Here is a 17,624-nt window from a genome sequence, read left to right on the forward strand (position 1 = left end):
TCGAGAAAGATTTTGTAGCTAGCTTGTTACATCATAATTGGTTTTCAAAAAACAAGAGAAGTTTGACTACTAAGGTAGCTATAAATATCAAAAAAAAGAGGAATAACAACAAAACTCATAGATCAGAGCTAGCTATGGGATGGAGCTTTGAAGCTAACATTAGCTAGCTAGCTAACAAAACAGTATGGCTGTATATACCTAAGACACCCAGTTAAATTTACTTAAGCTTGGGGAGACTTAGCTACGTAGCTAGCTAGTTATGCTTACTACAACACATGTAAAGGAAAAAAAAAGCAATGTAAAAATTATGACATTTGCAGTTAGTTTAACAAACCAAAACTTTCCATTTCACTGGCGCATTTGTTTGGTAGCTAGCTAACAGTTTTTTGCAGCATTTTGAATTTTAGGACATTAATTATGCAAACCGCTTTTTTATAAAAAACGCGGTAAAATATAAAAATTAAAGAATTTGAAGCTCCAATGGATTTTTTTGAGAATGCGATTCCGTTTCACAATTTTAAGTGTGCTACATATAAAAACGGAACGTCTAATAATATAAAAGTTCTTACTTTTTCTCAATTCCAATTCACTTGAAACTCTAGAATTCATTTTGTACTACTAACTTTACTTTACTACTTCCTAGCTCCACTCTTCACTTCCGAAGTAACTTCTTGTGGCTTTCAACTTTATTTGTTTACTTCCACTTCTTTACTTAGAGTTTTCTTTCTCTGAATCACTTTTCACATTTTTTTCAAGACGAAGGGACCGTTCTTTTTTTGTTGTTTTTTTGGTGGCGAGAGGACACCATTTTTGAAAAGTTAGCCGTTAAATTTATTTCAGCAAATCAAATTGAGTCGTTTTCATCACGTGATGTAAACAAAGTTAACTCGCTAGCAAAACGGACATACTTTTTTCGGCAACATCAAAGATCTTTTTTGGCGACATCAAAGAAAAATAAGCATATCAACTTTGCCTGTTACAGAGACACAGAAATGGCGTATTATTATATAGACTAGTCGATAAGGCCCGTGGAAAAATCCAATTAGGCAGGATAAGAGAAAAACAACCGTCATTTAAATTTTGCTGACGTCAGCAGAGACCTGTCAGAACACAAAATATTTTTTTTCAGAAATGTGTATGCCTGTTGCCTTCATCGTATAGATGTTGCAACGTTGATCAAGAAAATGTATAATATTGTGAAATTGAGACAAACAGATGCAGAGATATGAGGTTTTTTAAGACGTCATTATTCCGCCCATTCCGAAACGGATTCGGCGACCCAGGTTTGGAAAACTTACCCAAACTTGTCCCAGGTAGTTTCTAGTTACCCACTCGGTGAAAAATCATTGACGTGTCAGAACACAAAATGTTTTTTTCAGAAATGTGTATGCCTGTTGCCTTCATCGTATAGATCTTGAAACGCTGAGCAAGAAAATGTATAGGATCATGTACTTTTGACAAACGGTTGCAGAGATATTAGGGTTTAAAGGTTTTTTAATGACGTCATCAACCCGTCCATTCCGAAACGGATTCGGGGATCCGGGTTTGGGAAAATTACCCAAATTGATCCTAGGTGGTCCCTAGTTACCCACGCGGTGAAAAAACATTGACGTCACCACCTCGTTTCCAAGTTATTTGGCCTCAAAGTTTTAAGTGCATTGTAATGGCTTCACTAATCTTAATTAACTTTCCTTTGACGTCAATACTATTTTATCGGTAAATTATTTTATATACTATTTTATTGGTAAATTACAGAACAATTTTATAGGCGATGTTTTATAGAATTTGTTAAAGAAAATTTTGAAGAATGTAATCCACTTTGCAAAAGTGACAGACAGACACACTTAGCGTATTATTATAAGAGACTAGTCAATAAGGCCCGTGGAAAAATCCACTAAGGCGCAGAAGAACAATGGAAAATTAGGTTGCTTTAGATTTTTTGCTGACGTCAACAGTGCATATACAAAAAGAAAATTGGTGAAATTTAATCATTTGTTGTCTGTAATGTGCAGAGGTTAAAACGCTGATCAAAATAATGTATAGTATCGTATGTTTTTGAAAAGAGCCTAAGGAGATATAGGGTATAAAAATTTTGCTGACGTCAGCAAAGTTCCTACCAAAAGTTCCAAAGAAAAATTTCTTCACAAATTCGTACACCCGTTGCATTCATCATATAGATCTTGAAATGCTGATCAAGAAAATGTATAGGAACATGAACTTTTGACAAACGGTTGCAGAGATATTGGGGTTTGTAGGTTTTGTGATGACGCCATCAACCCGTCCATTCCGAAACGGATTCAAGGACCCAGGTTTGGGAAACTTACCCAAATTGGTCCCAGGTGGTCCCTAGTTACCCACGCGGTAAAAAATCATTGACGTCACCACCTCGTTTCCAAGTTATTTGGCCTCAAAGTTTTAAGTGCACTGTAACGGCTTCAATAATTTAATATAGGATATTGACGTTAAAGTAATATTATTGACGTCGCGCCGTAACGTCAGAAAATTTAACATATTGGATATGCATTTTTCGGCAACATCAAAGGAAAATGACGATATCCACTTTGCCTGTTACAGACACACGGAACTGGCGTATTATTATATAGACTAGTCGATAAGGCCCGTGGAAAAATCCACTTAGGCAGAAAAACAATTGAAAAGTTCTGTCATTTGAATTTTGATGACATCAGCAAATATTTCAGTGTATTGAATATGCCTTTTACTAAAAAAAATTATCTGAAAATGCATAAAAAGAAAGTATATAAGTCATAATTTAACAAAAAAGTTCTTAAAATCTAACACAAAATATCAAATGTCAAATCGCATGAAATCCTCCCAACAAAACTTCAGACAAAATATGAAAAACAACGGCGTGCAAGGTGTAAAATCTAGTTAGTAGAAAGTTACAACATTGACAGTCACAACCCAGACAGTTACGACAACAATAATAATAATGTCAGAAATAACACATATCTCAAATATGTATACATCTTATTATGTGATTATGTTGAAAACTTTCAATATTTTAATCTGAAGTGTCGAAAAGAAAGGCTTGCAACAGTAAGCACAGATCTATGAAATAAGTTCTTTACGCATTTTAAACATTGTCTTTTCCCTAAATGCTTATACAACAATACAACCTGAACAATATCAAAAATCCAAACTTAAACAAACACAAAACACCTAAAAACAAAAAGTTAAACTTTGAAAATCATTTATTCGGTTGCATACCATCCTCTCCCGCAAAAATATGCACAAAATGTAAAAATTAACCGGTTAACAAAACAATTTTTTGTCTAATGATCCGTACTGACTTTACCAAACATTTTAACCTGAAATGTCGAAAAAGCAATGAGCAAGGAGTAAATTTCAAATCAACAAAAATCATTATTTTGAAAACATTGTATACATATATGGTCCTTCCTCACAAAAGTTTACAATAAATGTAGAACACAAAGGTTTATGAGGAGCAAATCAAAATATGAACAAAAATCAGTTCAATTGGCATGTTCTATATTGTCTTCAGCCATAAAATCTTCCACAAAATTGATATGAAACCCATCAAATTCAACTCAGAAAAAGCAGTCATTTAAGTGCATACAAAAATACAACTTGTAGAATATCAAATTATTATTTTTAGTATATATAATTGCACATGGTCCTCCCTCACAACAGTTAAATTTTTGCACTAAATTTGCAACACAAAATACAAATTCTAAATAATTCCTATGGTTTTCCTCAAAAGTTTAATCAAAATATAAAAGATGAGAGGTGAACGACAAAATCAAAGTTTGCAGAATTTAATTATTTTGGTATATATATGTCTATTGATATATGCCCTCTATAACAATATTTCAATCCAAAATGTGAAAAAGAAAAACAGTTTGCAACAAAATCAGTTATTCTGATGATATTGCATACACTTTTTCTCCGTGTAGTGTGTAAAAAAAGAATGGTTGTAGGAAATACTTCTGATTCAACAAAAATCAGTATTTGCATCTTGTACTCATTAAATATTACCCAAAATTTCAAAAAACTGTGATTTGGAATGCATCAAATTTATAAATAGAGAGGGATCAGTCATTTCGGTATGTTGTACAGAGTCCTGCCCGGTAAGAATTTATACAAAATATAAAAAAAACACAAGTTTTTTCGGTGTTGTACTCCCTCAAAAAAGTTGAAACTTTTCTTAATTGAGACAAAATGCCATAAACAAAAACATTTTAGTCAGAACATCTAGAACAACAAAAATCACTACACTTAAGGTACCAGAATTACTACATGTTAAATAAAAATCGTTTCGTCATATTGCATGTAACCGATGTATATAAGTTTAGTTACACAAAATGTGAAAAATACATTATTTGCGGACACAAATTGTGAAAAATACATTATTTGCTTAAAAACAGTCCTTAAACTCTTCTTAAATATTATGTAATACTTTTTTAAAAGTTGTTGTGGCTTGTTAATTTAAGCTTAAAATGTCAATTAAAATAAGTTACAGTCACATTCTTAGCAAAGGATTCATCGCAAGACATCGTAGCGAACGGACGTGTTCATAAGCTATAAGCGGATGTAAAACTTCTCTATCTACAACGGGGAGTGATTAGAATAATAAACTTGAATAAATAAATAGTTAATTTCAAATAAAGATATAATGGCTTCGTCTTTTACACTTGCCAACTTAAGTGACATTGTGGGAAAATCTAAATCACAAATTGATAAATTCACAAAGCCAGATTTGGTTCAATTTTTGATAAAAGTTCAGGATGAAGTGAAAGAAAAGGTTGGGCTGAAAGAAATAAAAGACAGCGTAGATGAAATCAAAAATAATGTTCTTAAACGAATTCTCGACGACAACAAAAATATGAAAAAAAGAATTAGATTACTTGAAAAGGAAAACGACGAAATTTACGAATCTCAAATTAACCTTGAAATGAAGATTAACGCCCAGGACCAATACTCCAGAAGAAATAATCTGGAAATCATTGGCATATCAGATGATATCGCTGATCGAAATCTCGAAGCAAAGGTAATAAGCATTCTTCAGGAAATCGGTGTTACCTGTGATTGTAACGAAATTGAGGCTTGTCATCGCCTAACAAAGTCAAAGAGGGAAAGAGACTCGAAATTTCCAAAGCGCACTATAGTTAGGTTCGTCAACAGGAAAAAGGCTGAAAAAGCGCTCGAAAACCGTAAAAAGTTGAAAGACAGTGTAAATCATCGTAAAGTTGTTATTTCAGATAATCTTTGCCCAGTTGGGAATGAGCAGTCAATTATATCACGAAGGTAGAATTGCATCATCTTGGTCTTGGAAGGGTAATGTTTTTATTAAACCAAATATAACAGATGAACCTTTTAAAATTTTTCACGTAAGCGACTTAGATTATTATTATGACGATGTTTCCTTGGAATAAGGTAAATTTTTAAACGTGTCTTTTTCGCGCCAAAAAAAGGCGTTTTTTTTTTTTTTTTTTTTTTTTTTTTTTTTTTTTTTTTTTTTTTTTTTTTTTTTTTTAGCAGTTATATATATACAATTAAAATTAATAGAAAATAAATATAAAGAAAAAGAAAATAAATATCATAATTAGTCAGGGTAACAAAATTAAAATATATAATGCTATTGAAGGGAGACCATACCTAATAGCATAAAGCTAAGGCAAAGGGTATGGCCACCCTAGGACAATTACAGTAAACGATACGAGACGCACAAAACAACACACACATAAAAGTGGGTCAAATGATAAACAACCAATAGCTGGTCACTTAAATAAAATAAATATAATAAAAACTGGAGACTTAGCTAGGTATAAAGAACATGGCTACATATTTATAAATTCCTAGCTACCTAGCTAGTTGTTGTTGGTGTGGTTGATGCTAGCTAACAAACATGTCTCGCATCAATAATATCATCAAAACTTTAAAAAACATAAACAAACCTTACAGAAACCTTTCTATACTTCATTTATATACCATGCCCCTTTTTAAATGCTTTTGTAAAGATTTATTTTGAAGGCAAGAGAAGACAAATGCTTAAAAAGGACAGCCATCTTTTTTGCAAACACAATTTCCGTTACTTTGTGCTAGAACTTCATTTAACAAACCACACAAAACTCGCGGCTTTTCACGACAAAGAAGACATATTTTTTTCGGCAACATCAAAGATTTTTTTCGGCGACATCAAAGGAAAATGACGATATCAACTTTGCCTGTTACAGACACACGGAACTGGCTTATTAATATATAGATTGACGTTAAGGTGGTGTTATTGAAGTCGCGCCGTAACGTCAGAAAATTTAACATAATAGACATGCATTTTTCGGTTAAAATTTCAGTAAGATCAAAGGAAAATGAACATATCCACATTGCCTGTTACAGAAACACAGAACTGGCGTAATACCAGTCCATAAGGCCCATGGAAAAATCCACTTAGGAAAAAGGCCAATGAAAAATAGGTTGTTTTAGGTGTTTTACTGACGTCAGTAGTGCATATACAAAAAAAAATATTCTTAAAATCTTACATCAAATGTCAAATCGCATTAAATCCTCCACACAAGTCTTACACAAAATAAAAAAGAACAGCTTGCAAGGCGTAAAAAGTTACAACAACGACACTCACAACATCGACACTCACAACACCAATACTCACAAAACCGACAGTAAGAACACCGACAGTTACAACACCGAAAGTCACAACACGGATAATAACAATCTCAGAAATAACGCATCTCAAATATGTACATCTTATAAGTGATTATGTTGAAAACCCTCAGTATTTTATTCTGAAATGTCAAAAAGGAGGCCTGCAAGTGTTAGCACAAATCAACAAATGTAAGTTATTTTACACATTTTAAATATTGTCATTGCCTTAAAAAAGCCATAAAATTTAAATCTAGAAAAATCAGTCATTTCGGTTGGATACCATCCTGTCCCACAAAAATTTACACAAAGTGTAAAAATCAACCAGTTAAGAACACAAAGTTTTTTCTTTTTTAGTATGATGATCCGTACTGGCCTTTACCAACAATTTTGAACCTATATGTCAAAAAATCAATAAGCAAAAAATAAACTTGAATAAAAAAAGCTCATTATTTTGGAAACATTGTATACGGTTTGTAAACAAAAGTTTAAACAAAATATAAAACAGATCGGTTTTGTGAGAAACACATCTAAATCAACAAAAATAAGTTCATTCAGTATGTCGTATATTGCCATTACCCATTAATCTTACGCAAAAAGGTTATGAAACACATCAAAATTTATAATAATCAGTCATTTCAGTGCACACAGTCCTTGCGTTTAGATGTATAGGAAATGTATAGGATCGTGTACTTTTGACAAACGGTTGCTGAGATATATTAGAGTTTGAAGGTTTTTTTATGACGTCATTTACCCGTCCATTCCGAACTTTTTCTTTATGCTGAATATGGCTGCACGCGCTCAGAATCATTAATAGACAGAAGTCAGGTTTACAAGAGACAGCTCATATGCATATTCCTTAACTTTGATTTTTTTTTAATTCGATAGTGAAAGTAAACTATCTAAAAAATATAATTATGCATATTTTTATACGGGAGTTCCACATTATGCATAGTGTTTACAAAAAATATGCTCAACTCATTTTGCACATATTTTTCCAAAGGTGTGAAGGATATAACACCTCTAAAAAGGCTTTTTCCAGAAAAAAGGGATGTTCCAAATGTTTTCATAGAATATAAAATATGTCATTGGAAAGAGAATTTTTTTTTTTCTGTATGTCACGAATTTTTTGCAAAAAACCTAAAAAAAAAAATTGTTTCCTTTACAGTAACCTTAATATGTGAATATGTTAGGAAAACATAATGACTTTTATTTTGTGAATGTTATTATTTCTTCTAGAATTAAGAACTTGAAATATAGACATAGTTTGAAATATCACAAAGGAACTGTTTAACTTTACTTTTAGTGTAAAACTGTAAATCGTTTTTTAAAAACATTCTGTTGTACTACATCTGTGCTGCCTAATTGAATCAATTTTCAAGAGACAGCGTAACTTAGATTTTCACAGCCAGTGTTTTTTTACTAAAGGTTGCAATACCATTATCTGAGCGTAATCCGCAATAAGACATTTTAGAATAAGTCTTATTAATAGAAAAGTATTATTAAAGACAATTGGAGACAACTGTCGGAGTTGTTTTTAACAACTTTTGTTGCATATATAAGATTTTTTTTAAAAAAGGCATAACTCTCCGTAAGGCATTTTTAATCATAATAATCTCATAAACTTAGGTTTTGTTGTTAGTCCAGTGTTTTTAGATGATAACTACTCTCGAAAGTGATTTAAATTCCATATGACATCTATTATTCTCTTTAATGTTTCTCTAATAAGCAGTTTTGTTCAATATGCTTGGTATATTCACATCAACATGTGGCATAGATATCAGTAACTTAACACATTCATGAGAACCATTACGCAATGCAACATGTAATGGTGTGTCATTGTCCATGGTTTGTATATTCACATCAATTCCTGTAACTGAAAGCAGTAGCTGGACACATCCCACATGACCCTTTCCGCATGCATAAAATAACGGTGTTTTCCTGCGGTGATTAACTGTATTAATACATGTAACATCATGATTAATAAGAACTTTTAGAACATCCTGATGACCATGAAATGCACTGATGTGAAATGGAGTCCACAAATCATAACGAGAAGCATTTACATCACTGCCAGCGTCAATCAAAGCTTTTACTACTGATGGTGTGTTGTAATATGCAGCTCTCATCAAGAGGGTTTCCCTGAAAGAATCTCTCATTTGAACGATAAGTGGATCAGTTATGAGAATTTGTTGCAGCATTTCTACGTCTCCATTCTTAATAATTTCCTCAACTTCTAAATTTAAAAATTTCATCAATGGTTAAAAGAAATTGTAGCACAACTGACATTCCAAAGTTGAAATAAATAGTATTTTGTGATGATTTTGTCAAAAGGCATACACTGCACACAATGTGTAGCGTAAACTTTTTTTGCGAAGTCAAACTATGGAGCTTTTTTTCTTTGCACACATTATAAAAAATCAGTTTAAACCGAGTACTCAAATTAAAAGTTCATGGAGAAAGCCAATTAGTGCGCTCCCTATGCACCTACGTTCTAATTTTGTGCAACAGCTAATGTTTTCTGTTGGATTCTTTTGGATTTTCTGTTGGATGTGTAAAAGACCACAATCGAAGAACGATGATTGGTAAATTACCTTCCCTAATTTGCATACCCTTTAAAATCACCATAAAATCTAACCAAAAATACGTGCATAATTTTAGCTTTCTTGAACATGTTAGAGATTAGGTTAGGATTAGGTTTTTGCCCTAACATACCTCTAAATTGAGGATTATTTTGCTTTGTTTAGTTAGACGCCAAAGTGCTGCTTGAGTACTAGATTTTTTGTCTATAAAGCAAAAGAGTATTTTATCGCAATGCAGGTTACAAGGTCCGACAAAGTGGAATTGCTAAATGCCATAGGTCTGGAGATTACAAATTGCGACATTAAGGAATTACAAATTGCAAAAAGATCACATATTGCGATAGGATGAGAAAATGCGACATGTTAATATTATACGAGCAGATCCAGGATGGTTTTCATCTTTTATCAAATTTTCGAGGTAAGCGGAACATTACCGCACTTTTCGCAAAAATCCATGTTTGAACTAATAGACATGTTGAATCAGAAAGACACCTGGATTAAAGTGCAGTTAAAAGTCCACTGAGATTTTCCAATTAACAGTAGTAGAAGTTAGTAGTACTCGTCCCCTAATATCTGCCTTTCTACTTTCGTAAATCTAGGTGACTTCGGAGGAATTTAACTTGACGTTACAAATTGTTTTATTTTAACAGTGTCAGAAATTCCACGATTCAAAAACTGTCGAAGTCAACTGATAACACGGCAGACAAACCAAATAAACAAAAAGTACTTGTAGCATTAGGAATATTAATATGCACCGATATTCTGTTTGAGAATCGTGAAAGCCATGGTAGTGCGGCAATGCACCTTGAAAAAACAAATATTGGCTAACACCCCTGAGCAGAGACCTGCGGGTGCAGGAGTCGCAGAACAAAACCTTTTTACGGCTAATAAACATGATGAAATTTTTAAGACTAAGTATTAGTTTACATACAGATGATATTTGCGTCAAAAATTCATCCTAAGGGCAGCTGCAAATTGGCAGAAGTTCATGCAAATAAAGGGTTGTACCCCTTTTTGCCTGTGGGTTTATCTGGAAATACAAAAGCCATTAAAACATCTGAACGTTGCACTTTTGTTAATACAATGGAAAAGTTGTGCTACTAAATGTTAATTAAATAGGTCACGTTATATATATTTCGTACCTGCAAATGTGTAATCACATTTATGTCGTAAGGGTTTATTTTGCTGTACGGCATCACTAAATTAAATCAATAAATCAAATTTAATTTCTTAATGACACTCTCATTTGCAAAATGTTTGACGTCAATCGCCTTTATTATTAGGCAATTTCCGTCTCTTGGTCTGTGACAGAGAAAAGAGAATAAATTCATTTTTCTTTGATGTAGCCCAAAACACATATGGCTATTACAAAGGACTTTTAACTTTAAAGCAAGAGATCTTAGAAACGGGCTGGTGACGTCAGCTATTTTGGTTACGTTGATAATTCACGAACTTAAAGTCAAGGTAATAATATCATATACTAGATTCTCTTTTTTTTACATAGCATCACAGCTTAATCATTACAAGTGTAAGTTGGCCTTTTTGTTTATTTTTGTTTTTAATTGTTTTAGCTTCTACTTTTGCAGGTTAATGAATTTTAAACTTAACTTAAGAGTGGGAAAAATTTGATGACGATTTTCTAAAGTAAAAATTAGGCAGAGGAATTATAGCAAATATAAATGATTTTATGACATTGGACTCCAAAAATAATTGTCAACCCATTTGTACATTATTTAAGTGGATTTTTCAACGGTTTTGTCAACGAGTGATGTGATTATTTAAAAAGTTTTTATTGCGCAAATTTAAATCATTTAACTTGTGTCTAATTGCCAAACAAGGAACTTTCTAATGATTTTAATATTTGTTGCACTGGAGCTATGTTCGAAAATATTTAAAATATGATGTATTCTATATTTTTCGAAATAGATGTAACATAAAGCACAAGGACAATTTCCTTAGTTCAGAAAAAATATTATGATAATTGAGAAAACCTTATACCAAACCTCTGACTTAGCGTGAAGTCCAAGAGATTTTTGCGTCTTAAAATGTTTCCTAAGAAAATTTGATATTGTTTAGAGTAAAACAATATCAAAATACAAAACATTGATTGAATAAATAAAACACTCTTTATGCCACCAGAAGTTACTTTTGTGCACAATATTCCAAAACTGAATAATTAGTCATAACTAAGAAGTTGTAAAAAGTCTCGAGACTATTCTCTCCTAGAAAGGTTTGATTAAGACTCGTGATGGCAGTGGTGGGTAGTGGTGACTCGTGGTGACTCGTGGTGGCTCGTATGTGGCTCGTCTGACGTTTTACAACTGACGGCATAACTAAATTAGTAAGTTTGTTTTGTTTTTTTAAAGAAATCTATGCCGGGATATAATTAGTTCAAATATACAAACGTTATAGTTTTGTTTTATTACCGGAATTAAATTTGTAGCCTTGCATTTGGAGAAAAAGGAGTTCTTAAACATAAAGGATGAAATTACCACCAAAAATATAACCCTCATCGCGTCCCTGAGAAAGATCGTAATAATAAGAATATTAAAGGTGAAAAAAATGTAATTGAAGATAAGAAAAACTAAAAGACGAAAAATAAAGTCGATATGATGCAAAACTAAATAATTCTAATACCTTTTTGTCTTTCTTTCAGCACCAATCTCAGTAGTTGTTTTTTTATTCTCTAGGAAACAATAAATTAAGGTTTAGACGTAAAAAATAAACTTTTGTAACGTTTAACAATATTCGAAAAATTGCATACCGTTTAAATTTTCAACTAGCACCATCAATTTACGTTTTAACTCCAACTGATTACATTGTCTTTCAGTCTTAATGATATGGCTTTCATAAATAGCTTTGGCACTGGAATCGATACAAAGTGTGTTTAGATCGTTAACGTCAATTACGATTTCACCCAATGGATTATTACACAAATCATCCAGATGAAAATTAAAACCTGGAACAGTTGTTGGAAGAGATGGTAAATCACGAAGTTGTCGTTCCAATTCCACTTTTTCAGCAACTAGCTCAAAAAGAGTTTTAGAGTTAACTGTATTGATGTATTTTGAAACCATATTTATTTTAATATTATCTGTGTAACCTGATCCTATTGCGTTGTTTTGAAATTCTTTTACCTTTTCGTCAAATTTTCTGACTATGTTCTTATCTTCGCTATCCAAAAGTTCAAGAAATTGTTCCATTCGTTTTAATTTTCTTTTTTCCAATTCACGAACCAACTTTTCTCTGTCGCTTTTAATGTTAACCATTGCTTCATTATATCTTTTGGTTAAGCTCTCCATCAAAATTTTTGTGTCTTTAAATGCATCTATTAATGAGGCGAATCCAGCCTTTGTTTCCTTTCCAAACTCAACAATGCTTTCCTTTCTGTGATTATTATGTTCACGATGTGCACAATATACACAAATAAATGCGCAATTACAATCTATGCAGACTTGTTTTGCAATTGACATATGCTGTTTACACATTGGTTGGAATACTTGCAACTTGTCATTGAAAGTTATTGCCGTAAGTGATTTGTGTTGCCACGTATGAAGAATTTCGCATTTATCACAAAATTTCGCACCACAAGTACGACACAACAAATTTTTGTATTTGTTGCATCGTTTTGTTTCTTGACATTGCTCATCTAAAGATCTATAAGGAAAAGAAGCGCAGGTAATGTCCAAGTAAAAGTTTCAATGTGGCGCATAAGATATATAAGAAGAACTTCATATATACATAGACCTCATCTGCAGTACGGCAATGGTGTAGACTGTGACCTGCAATCTTATGATTTAAATTTGCCACTGCATACACTACACTATAGAAATTATTTATAACAAACACGCCAAATTATAGAACATATAAAATTCTAGACTATTAACCAATATTTCTTTGGTGTTGCACTAAGATGTTCGCTTCCATCACAACACTAAGAACGGATGCCTTCTTGTTCGTACTTCTGACTGAGATGAATTCCCCGTTCCCTCTATACGGCTAATTCGCAATGCATTATGGTAGTTGTATTCTACAGTTTTCCCTCCCAGAAGCGAGAGTTTGTAAATAAATAACAGCATTCTTTTTATTGTGGCGATAATAACAAAAAGCCGTTATTGTTTGTGATAATTTTCAAATCTCCTCAAGAAAATCATTATCTCCCTTATCCAAAACCCGTGTTATTGATGTAAACATTTAAATATTGTTAGTTAGTGAGGTTTTAGGAGTGAAAGAAGTCGAAATGGAAGTAATAAATAAGGATACAGATTTAGATATAATTTTAAGCTCTACAGATCTTGGGCCTAGCTTTTCTCAAAGCTCTTGTGTGGTACCAAGACCTGTTTTTAAAGAATTAACAAATGCCGAGAGGGACGAAGAAGTGGAGGAAAGAACACACGAAGATATAAGTCAATGGTCAACTGATCTTGCAGCTATGCCTTCGATCACCCAGGAGAAAATTCACCAATATTTAGTTCTTGGAAATAGCTGTGATAGCAAGCCGAAGGGTGCTACAAAGCATAAAATTCTTGGATACCAACTATTCAAGGAGAGCTACGTGAAGAAAGTGAGAGTTAAAAGTAATGTTATGGCTGAAAAATTAACTTTTCTTGTGAAATGTTTTGTAGCTGCTTCCATGAAAAGAGAAAAATATTCTGTTTATGTCCACCTGTGTCAAAGAAGTGGTGATATTTTGTATGCGAAATGTTTATGTAAAGCTGGAGCAGGAGGATGCTGTAAGCATGTCGCAGCAGTTCTATTTCAATTGGTTGAATACAAACAGTTGGACTTAAAAATTGTCCCTGATGACAAGACATGCACAGATTTGTTACAAAAATGGCATGTACCTGGAGAAAGTGCAAATTCTGCACCAATAAAATTTTCTGCAATGGCATTCGAGAAAGCAGACCTTACGAAAGACACAAATGAAAGTCGCAAAAGACCGTTGGTCACAGGAAATAGAAAATTTTGTTCTACACCACTGTTTGCACATGAGCCCTCAACCGAAAAAGTCAAAAAATTAGCGACAGACTTATTTGAAATAGGGCAAGGAACTTCAATGGCATATTTATTACAAGGAAATGACTATAAACCATCATCATTTTATGACACATCTATAAAAGAATTTAATTTTGAACAGACAAACAGTGAAACAGTTGAATTACGTCCGACAGTTAATTTATTTTTGCAGGCTCTTGACTTTGAACCAGAAATAGCAGAGTTATCAGATGAGCAAAAGTCATTTGTAAACAATTTCATTCATGTCAATGCCGAACAAGTTCGAGACATAGAAAAATCCACATGTACTCAGTATAAATGTGATATGTGGTACACAGAAAGAAAGAAACGCATAACATCATCCAATTTTGGATCTATTATAAATAGAAGAAAAAATATACATCCAAAAAGCATATTACAAAAATGTCTAAATAAAAATAAAAACTTTACATCAGAGGCCTGCAAATGGGGCTTAGAAAATGAAGTTAATGCTCTAAACTGGTATCAAACCGAGAAAAATATTGAAGTCGAAAAATGTGGTTTCGTTATTAATCCAAAATGGCCGTGGTTAGGTGCAAGTCCTGATGGCGCAACAACTTTGAATGGGAATGCTCGATTGATTGAGGTGAAGTGCCCATATTCAAAAAAGGATTGCTCTATTTCTGACGCATGCAAAGATAAAAATTTTTTTTTACAAATATCGAATGGCAAGCCAAAACTCAAAGAAAGACATAATTATTTTCACCAATGTCAAGGTGTGATGGCAGTAACACAAGTCAATGAAATTGATTTTATTGTTTATACAAAAGTTGACCGACATGTGGAAACAATAGTTTTTCAAAAGGAAAAATGGAACAGAATCTAATATGACACGGGTATTTGGGTAACTTTTTTGAAAACATTTCGGCATTCTATTTTGTACTGTTTCTTTTGAAGCCCATATTGGAAGCATACGGAATTGTGAATGTAAAAAATCTGTCCATGTAATCAATATTCTGCTTATGTGACTTGTCGACATATTAAATCGAACAGCCATATCTTCTAACAAAAGTCCACATCGAATTCGAACCAGTATCATAAAGAATTCTTCTTCTGCGCTCAATGATCGTGATCGGCCTCGTTTTGTAGAGTTTATATTTTTTGTATTTTCAGTGTTAGTATTTGAACCCCAATATATTAGTTTATTTGCAGCTGGTTGTAAATATTCTAAAACTGCTTTGAATAATTTATAAGATTCGAATCCGGTATAAAACTTAAAGTGTGCTTCATTGTGTTTAAACCGGTCAATTGAAAATGCTATGTCACTTATAGTGGCTTGTTGTTTTTCAATAGTTTGATCAAGTTCCTTTTCATGAATTCTCATACAACTAATTTCGGCTCTCAATTTTTCCAACTCTTGTTTTAACTCTTCCTCCACAGATAATTCTGCAGCAATGTCATTTGTCGTAGCCCTCACAGGAGAAAATAGTTGCAATTTACAGTTTGTACTGTTGAGAGTTTTTCTTGGTTTGCTAGCTGTTGGTTTGATAGTTTTTGGGACTATTGTGGGAACATTGTTCATATATGTCTTCTTTCCACCAGTGAAATGAACAGAGCAAACTCTATGCGATGTAGAAGGTACAAAATCCTTTCTACTGATCATAAAAAGCCATTTCTTTCGAAGCTCTGAGTCTTTAGGAATGACATAAAAAGATAAGTCTGGATTCTTCTTTGAGTTGTTTTGACAGAGAGGTACACAGCAAGTTATCCCTCCTCCTTTACTTTTAGCTTGCAATAAAAAGCTTGAACTTGATGAAAAGTTTGAGCCAATGCTTGCAGGAGAGCCCAAGTTTTGAAAAAAACTGTTGTCTTGATTAGAATTTTGTATATCGCTTTGGTTTTGAGTAGAATTAAGGATGAAGTGTACTTGTTCGGCCATTTTTGTTACTACGAATGGTTTGTTTACGTTTTCGCGGAATACAACTACCATAATGCATTGCGAATTAGCCGTATAGAGGGAACGGGGAATTGCGATTGGTTCAAAAGACACATGTCTCTCTTGTCAAGTCCTTTGCTCTCCAACGCACAAATATACTTACTTAGCAATGCAACTTCCTCGTTACTCAAAAATCCCCGCTTAATGTAAGGCAGCCCTAAATGAGTAAGTAACGAGAAGCCTGAACGTACCTGCTTTAATTTAATTTACTGTCACAGAAGCCATTTTAGCAGTTCAAAATTGCAGTACGGCAATGGTGTAGACTGTGACCTGCAATCTTATGATTTAAATTTGCCACTGCATACACTACACTATAGAAATTATTTATAACAAACACGCCCAATTATAGAACATATAATAGCTAAAGCACTAAGCTATATTCTATTATGCGTGTACGTCTGTCACGAAAAATGGTAGTAGCAAGATGCACGCAATGTGGCATGGATATTGATTCTATGGTAGCTTTTTTTTGATAAGACATTCCACGGAATTAGACAGGTTTCTCTTGTGATTTGCCGGACCGTTGTAAGGCTTTTTTGTTAAAAACCAAAATATTCAACATACAGCCTGCTTAAAAATTTTATATTTATTTTGAGTTACGAACTGGTATTACGCAAAAGCAGTCTTTAAACCTGTTCCGCAAAGTACACATAATGCATAAATGGGCGGTTTCAAAATGAAGCCATCGTTTACGTGGGTAGCTTCGTGCAGCAAGTTTCAAACCGAAGCAGCTGAGTAATTAAAGCTGATAAAGGTCCCAATCAACCCTCAGGTGAATATTGAAAGAAGTAGTTGCATGTTGATCAGAAAACATTATCAACAAGAAAAGTGAATTCTATAAGGAGGGTATTTAATTAAATTAAGTAAACCAAGATTGGAATCAATATCAAGCAGCATAAGAGACTCAACTAACGAAAAATGGAGAATAAATGTTATAAAAATGAAAAGAGTGAATTAGTTTATAACAATTCTTTTTTGCCTTTTATTTCCAAAATTAAAACAAAAGTATGCTATATGTAAAGTTTCGCCCCTACCTGTCTTAACACAGCTAAGTTGTTATTTCATTAGTTTTTCCAATCGAGAACCAAAAACTGGACTTACAAATCTGTTTTTTCCTGCATATCACCTATGAAGCCACAGAGTGCATAATTCGTTGGTAAGGAAGATGTAGTTTCATCTTTATCAGTTGTCACACTGAGCTTGCATTTTAAGGGACAGTTGATTTCGGCGCTTCCGTCTTCTTTAAAGACTAAAATGTTGTCCAAACAATTCTTGCAATACGTATGTCCACAAATAAGATTTTTAGGTTCGTCGTAGGTGTCAAAACATATCTTGCATTTTAGAAATTCAGAAAGGGCTTTCTTTGACATTGTAAATGAGATTATCTTTTTACTTTCTAAAAGTAAAAATGAAATAATCCAAGTGAAAATAGTTCA

The 17,624-nt window shown here is 33.0% G+C and overlaps 1 protein-coding gene across 1 annotated transcript; it reads right to left on the reverse strand.

The window, feature by feature from the left end:
- Window positions 1-7,984: 7,984 nt before the first annotated feature.
- LOC130637312 (delta-latroinsectotoxin-Lt1a-like) lies at window positions 7,985-17,584 on the reverse strand. Its single transcript, XM_057446919.1, has 5 exons — window positions 17,290-17,584; window positions 11,983-12,875; window positions 11,856-11,904; window positions 10,361-10,416; window positions 7,985-8,872 (listed from the first exon to the last, which is right to left on the reverse strand). Exons 1-5 carry the CDS (start codon window positions 17,556-17,558, stop codon window positions 8,358-8,360), a joined length of 1,782 nt encoding a protein of 593 aa, XP_057302902.1. The 5' UTR covers window positions 17,559-17,584; the 3' UTR covers window positions 7,985-8,357.
- Window positions 17,585-17,624: the final 40 nt, after the last annotated feature.

This window comes from Hydractinia symbiolongicarpus, chromosome 1 (assembly GCF_029227915.1).
Source record: "Hydractinia symbiolongicarpus strain clone_291-10 chromosome 1, HSymV2.1, whole genome shotgun sequence".
Lineage (NCBI taxonomy): Eukaryota > Metazoa > Cnidaria > Hydrozoa > Anthoathecata > Hydractiniidae > Hydractinia > Hydractinia symbiolongicarpus.

Bases quoted from the DNA above. Each gene is read 5' to 3' on its own strand.
- LOC130637312 (XM_057446919.1), bottom strand. From the start codon at position 17,558: ATGTCAAAGAAAGCCCTTTCTGAATTTCTAAAATGCAAGATATGTTTT. The intron at 12,876-17,289 runs GTAAGTCCAGTT...TTTTCCTTATAG, and splicing joins ATGCAGGAAAAAACAGATTT to ATCTTTAGATGAGCAATGTC. The intron at 11,905-11,982 runs GTATGCAATTTT...ATTGTTTCCTAG, and splicing joins GCTAGTTGAAAATTTAAACG to AGAATAAAAAAACAACTACT.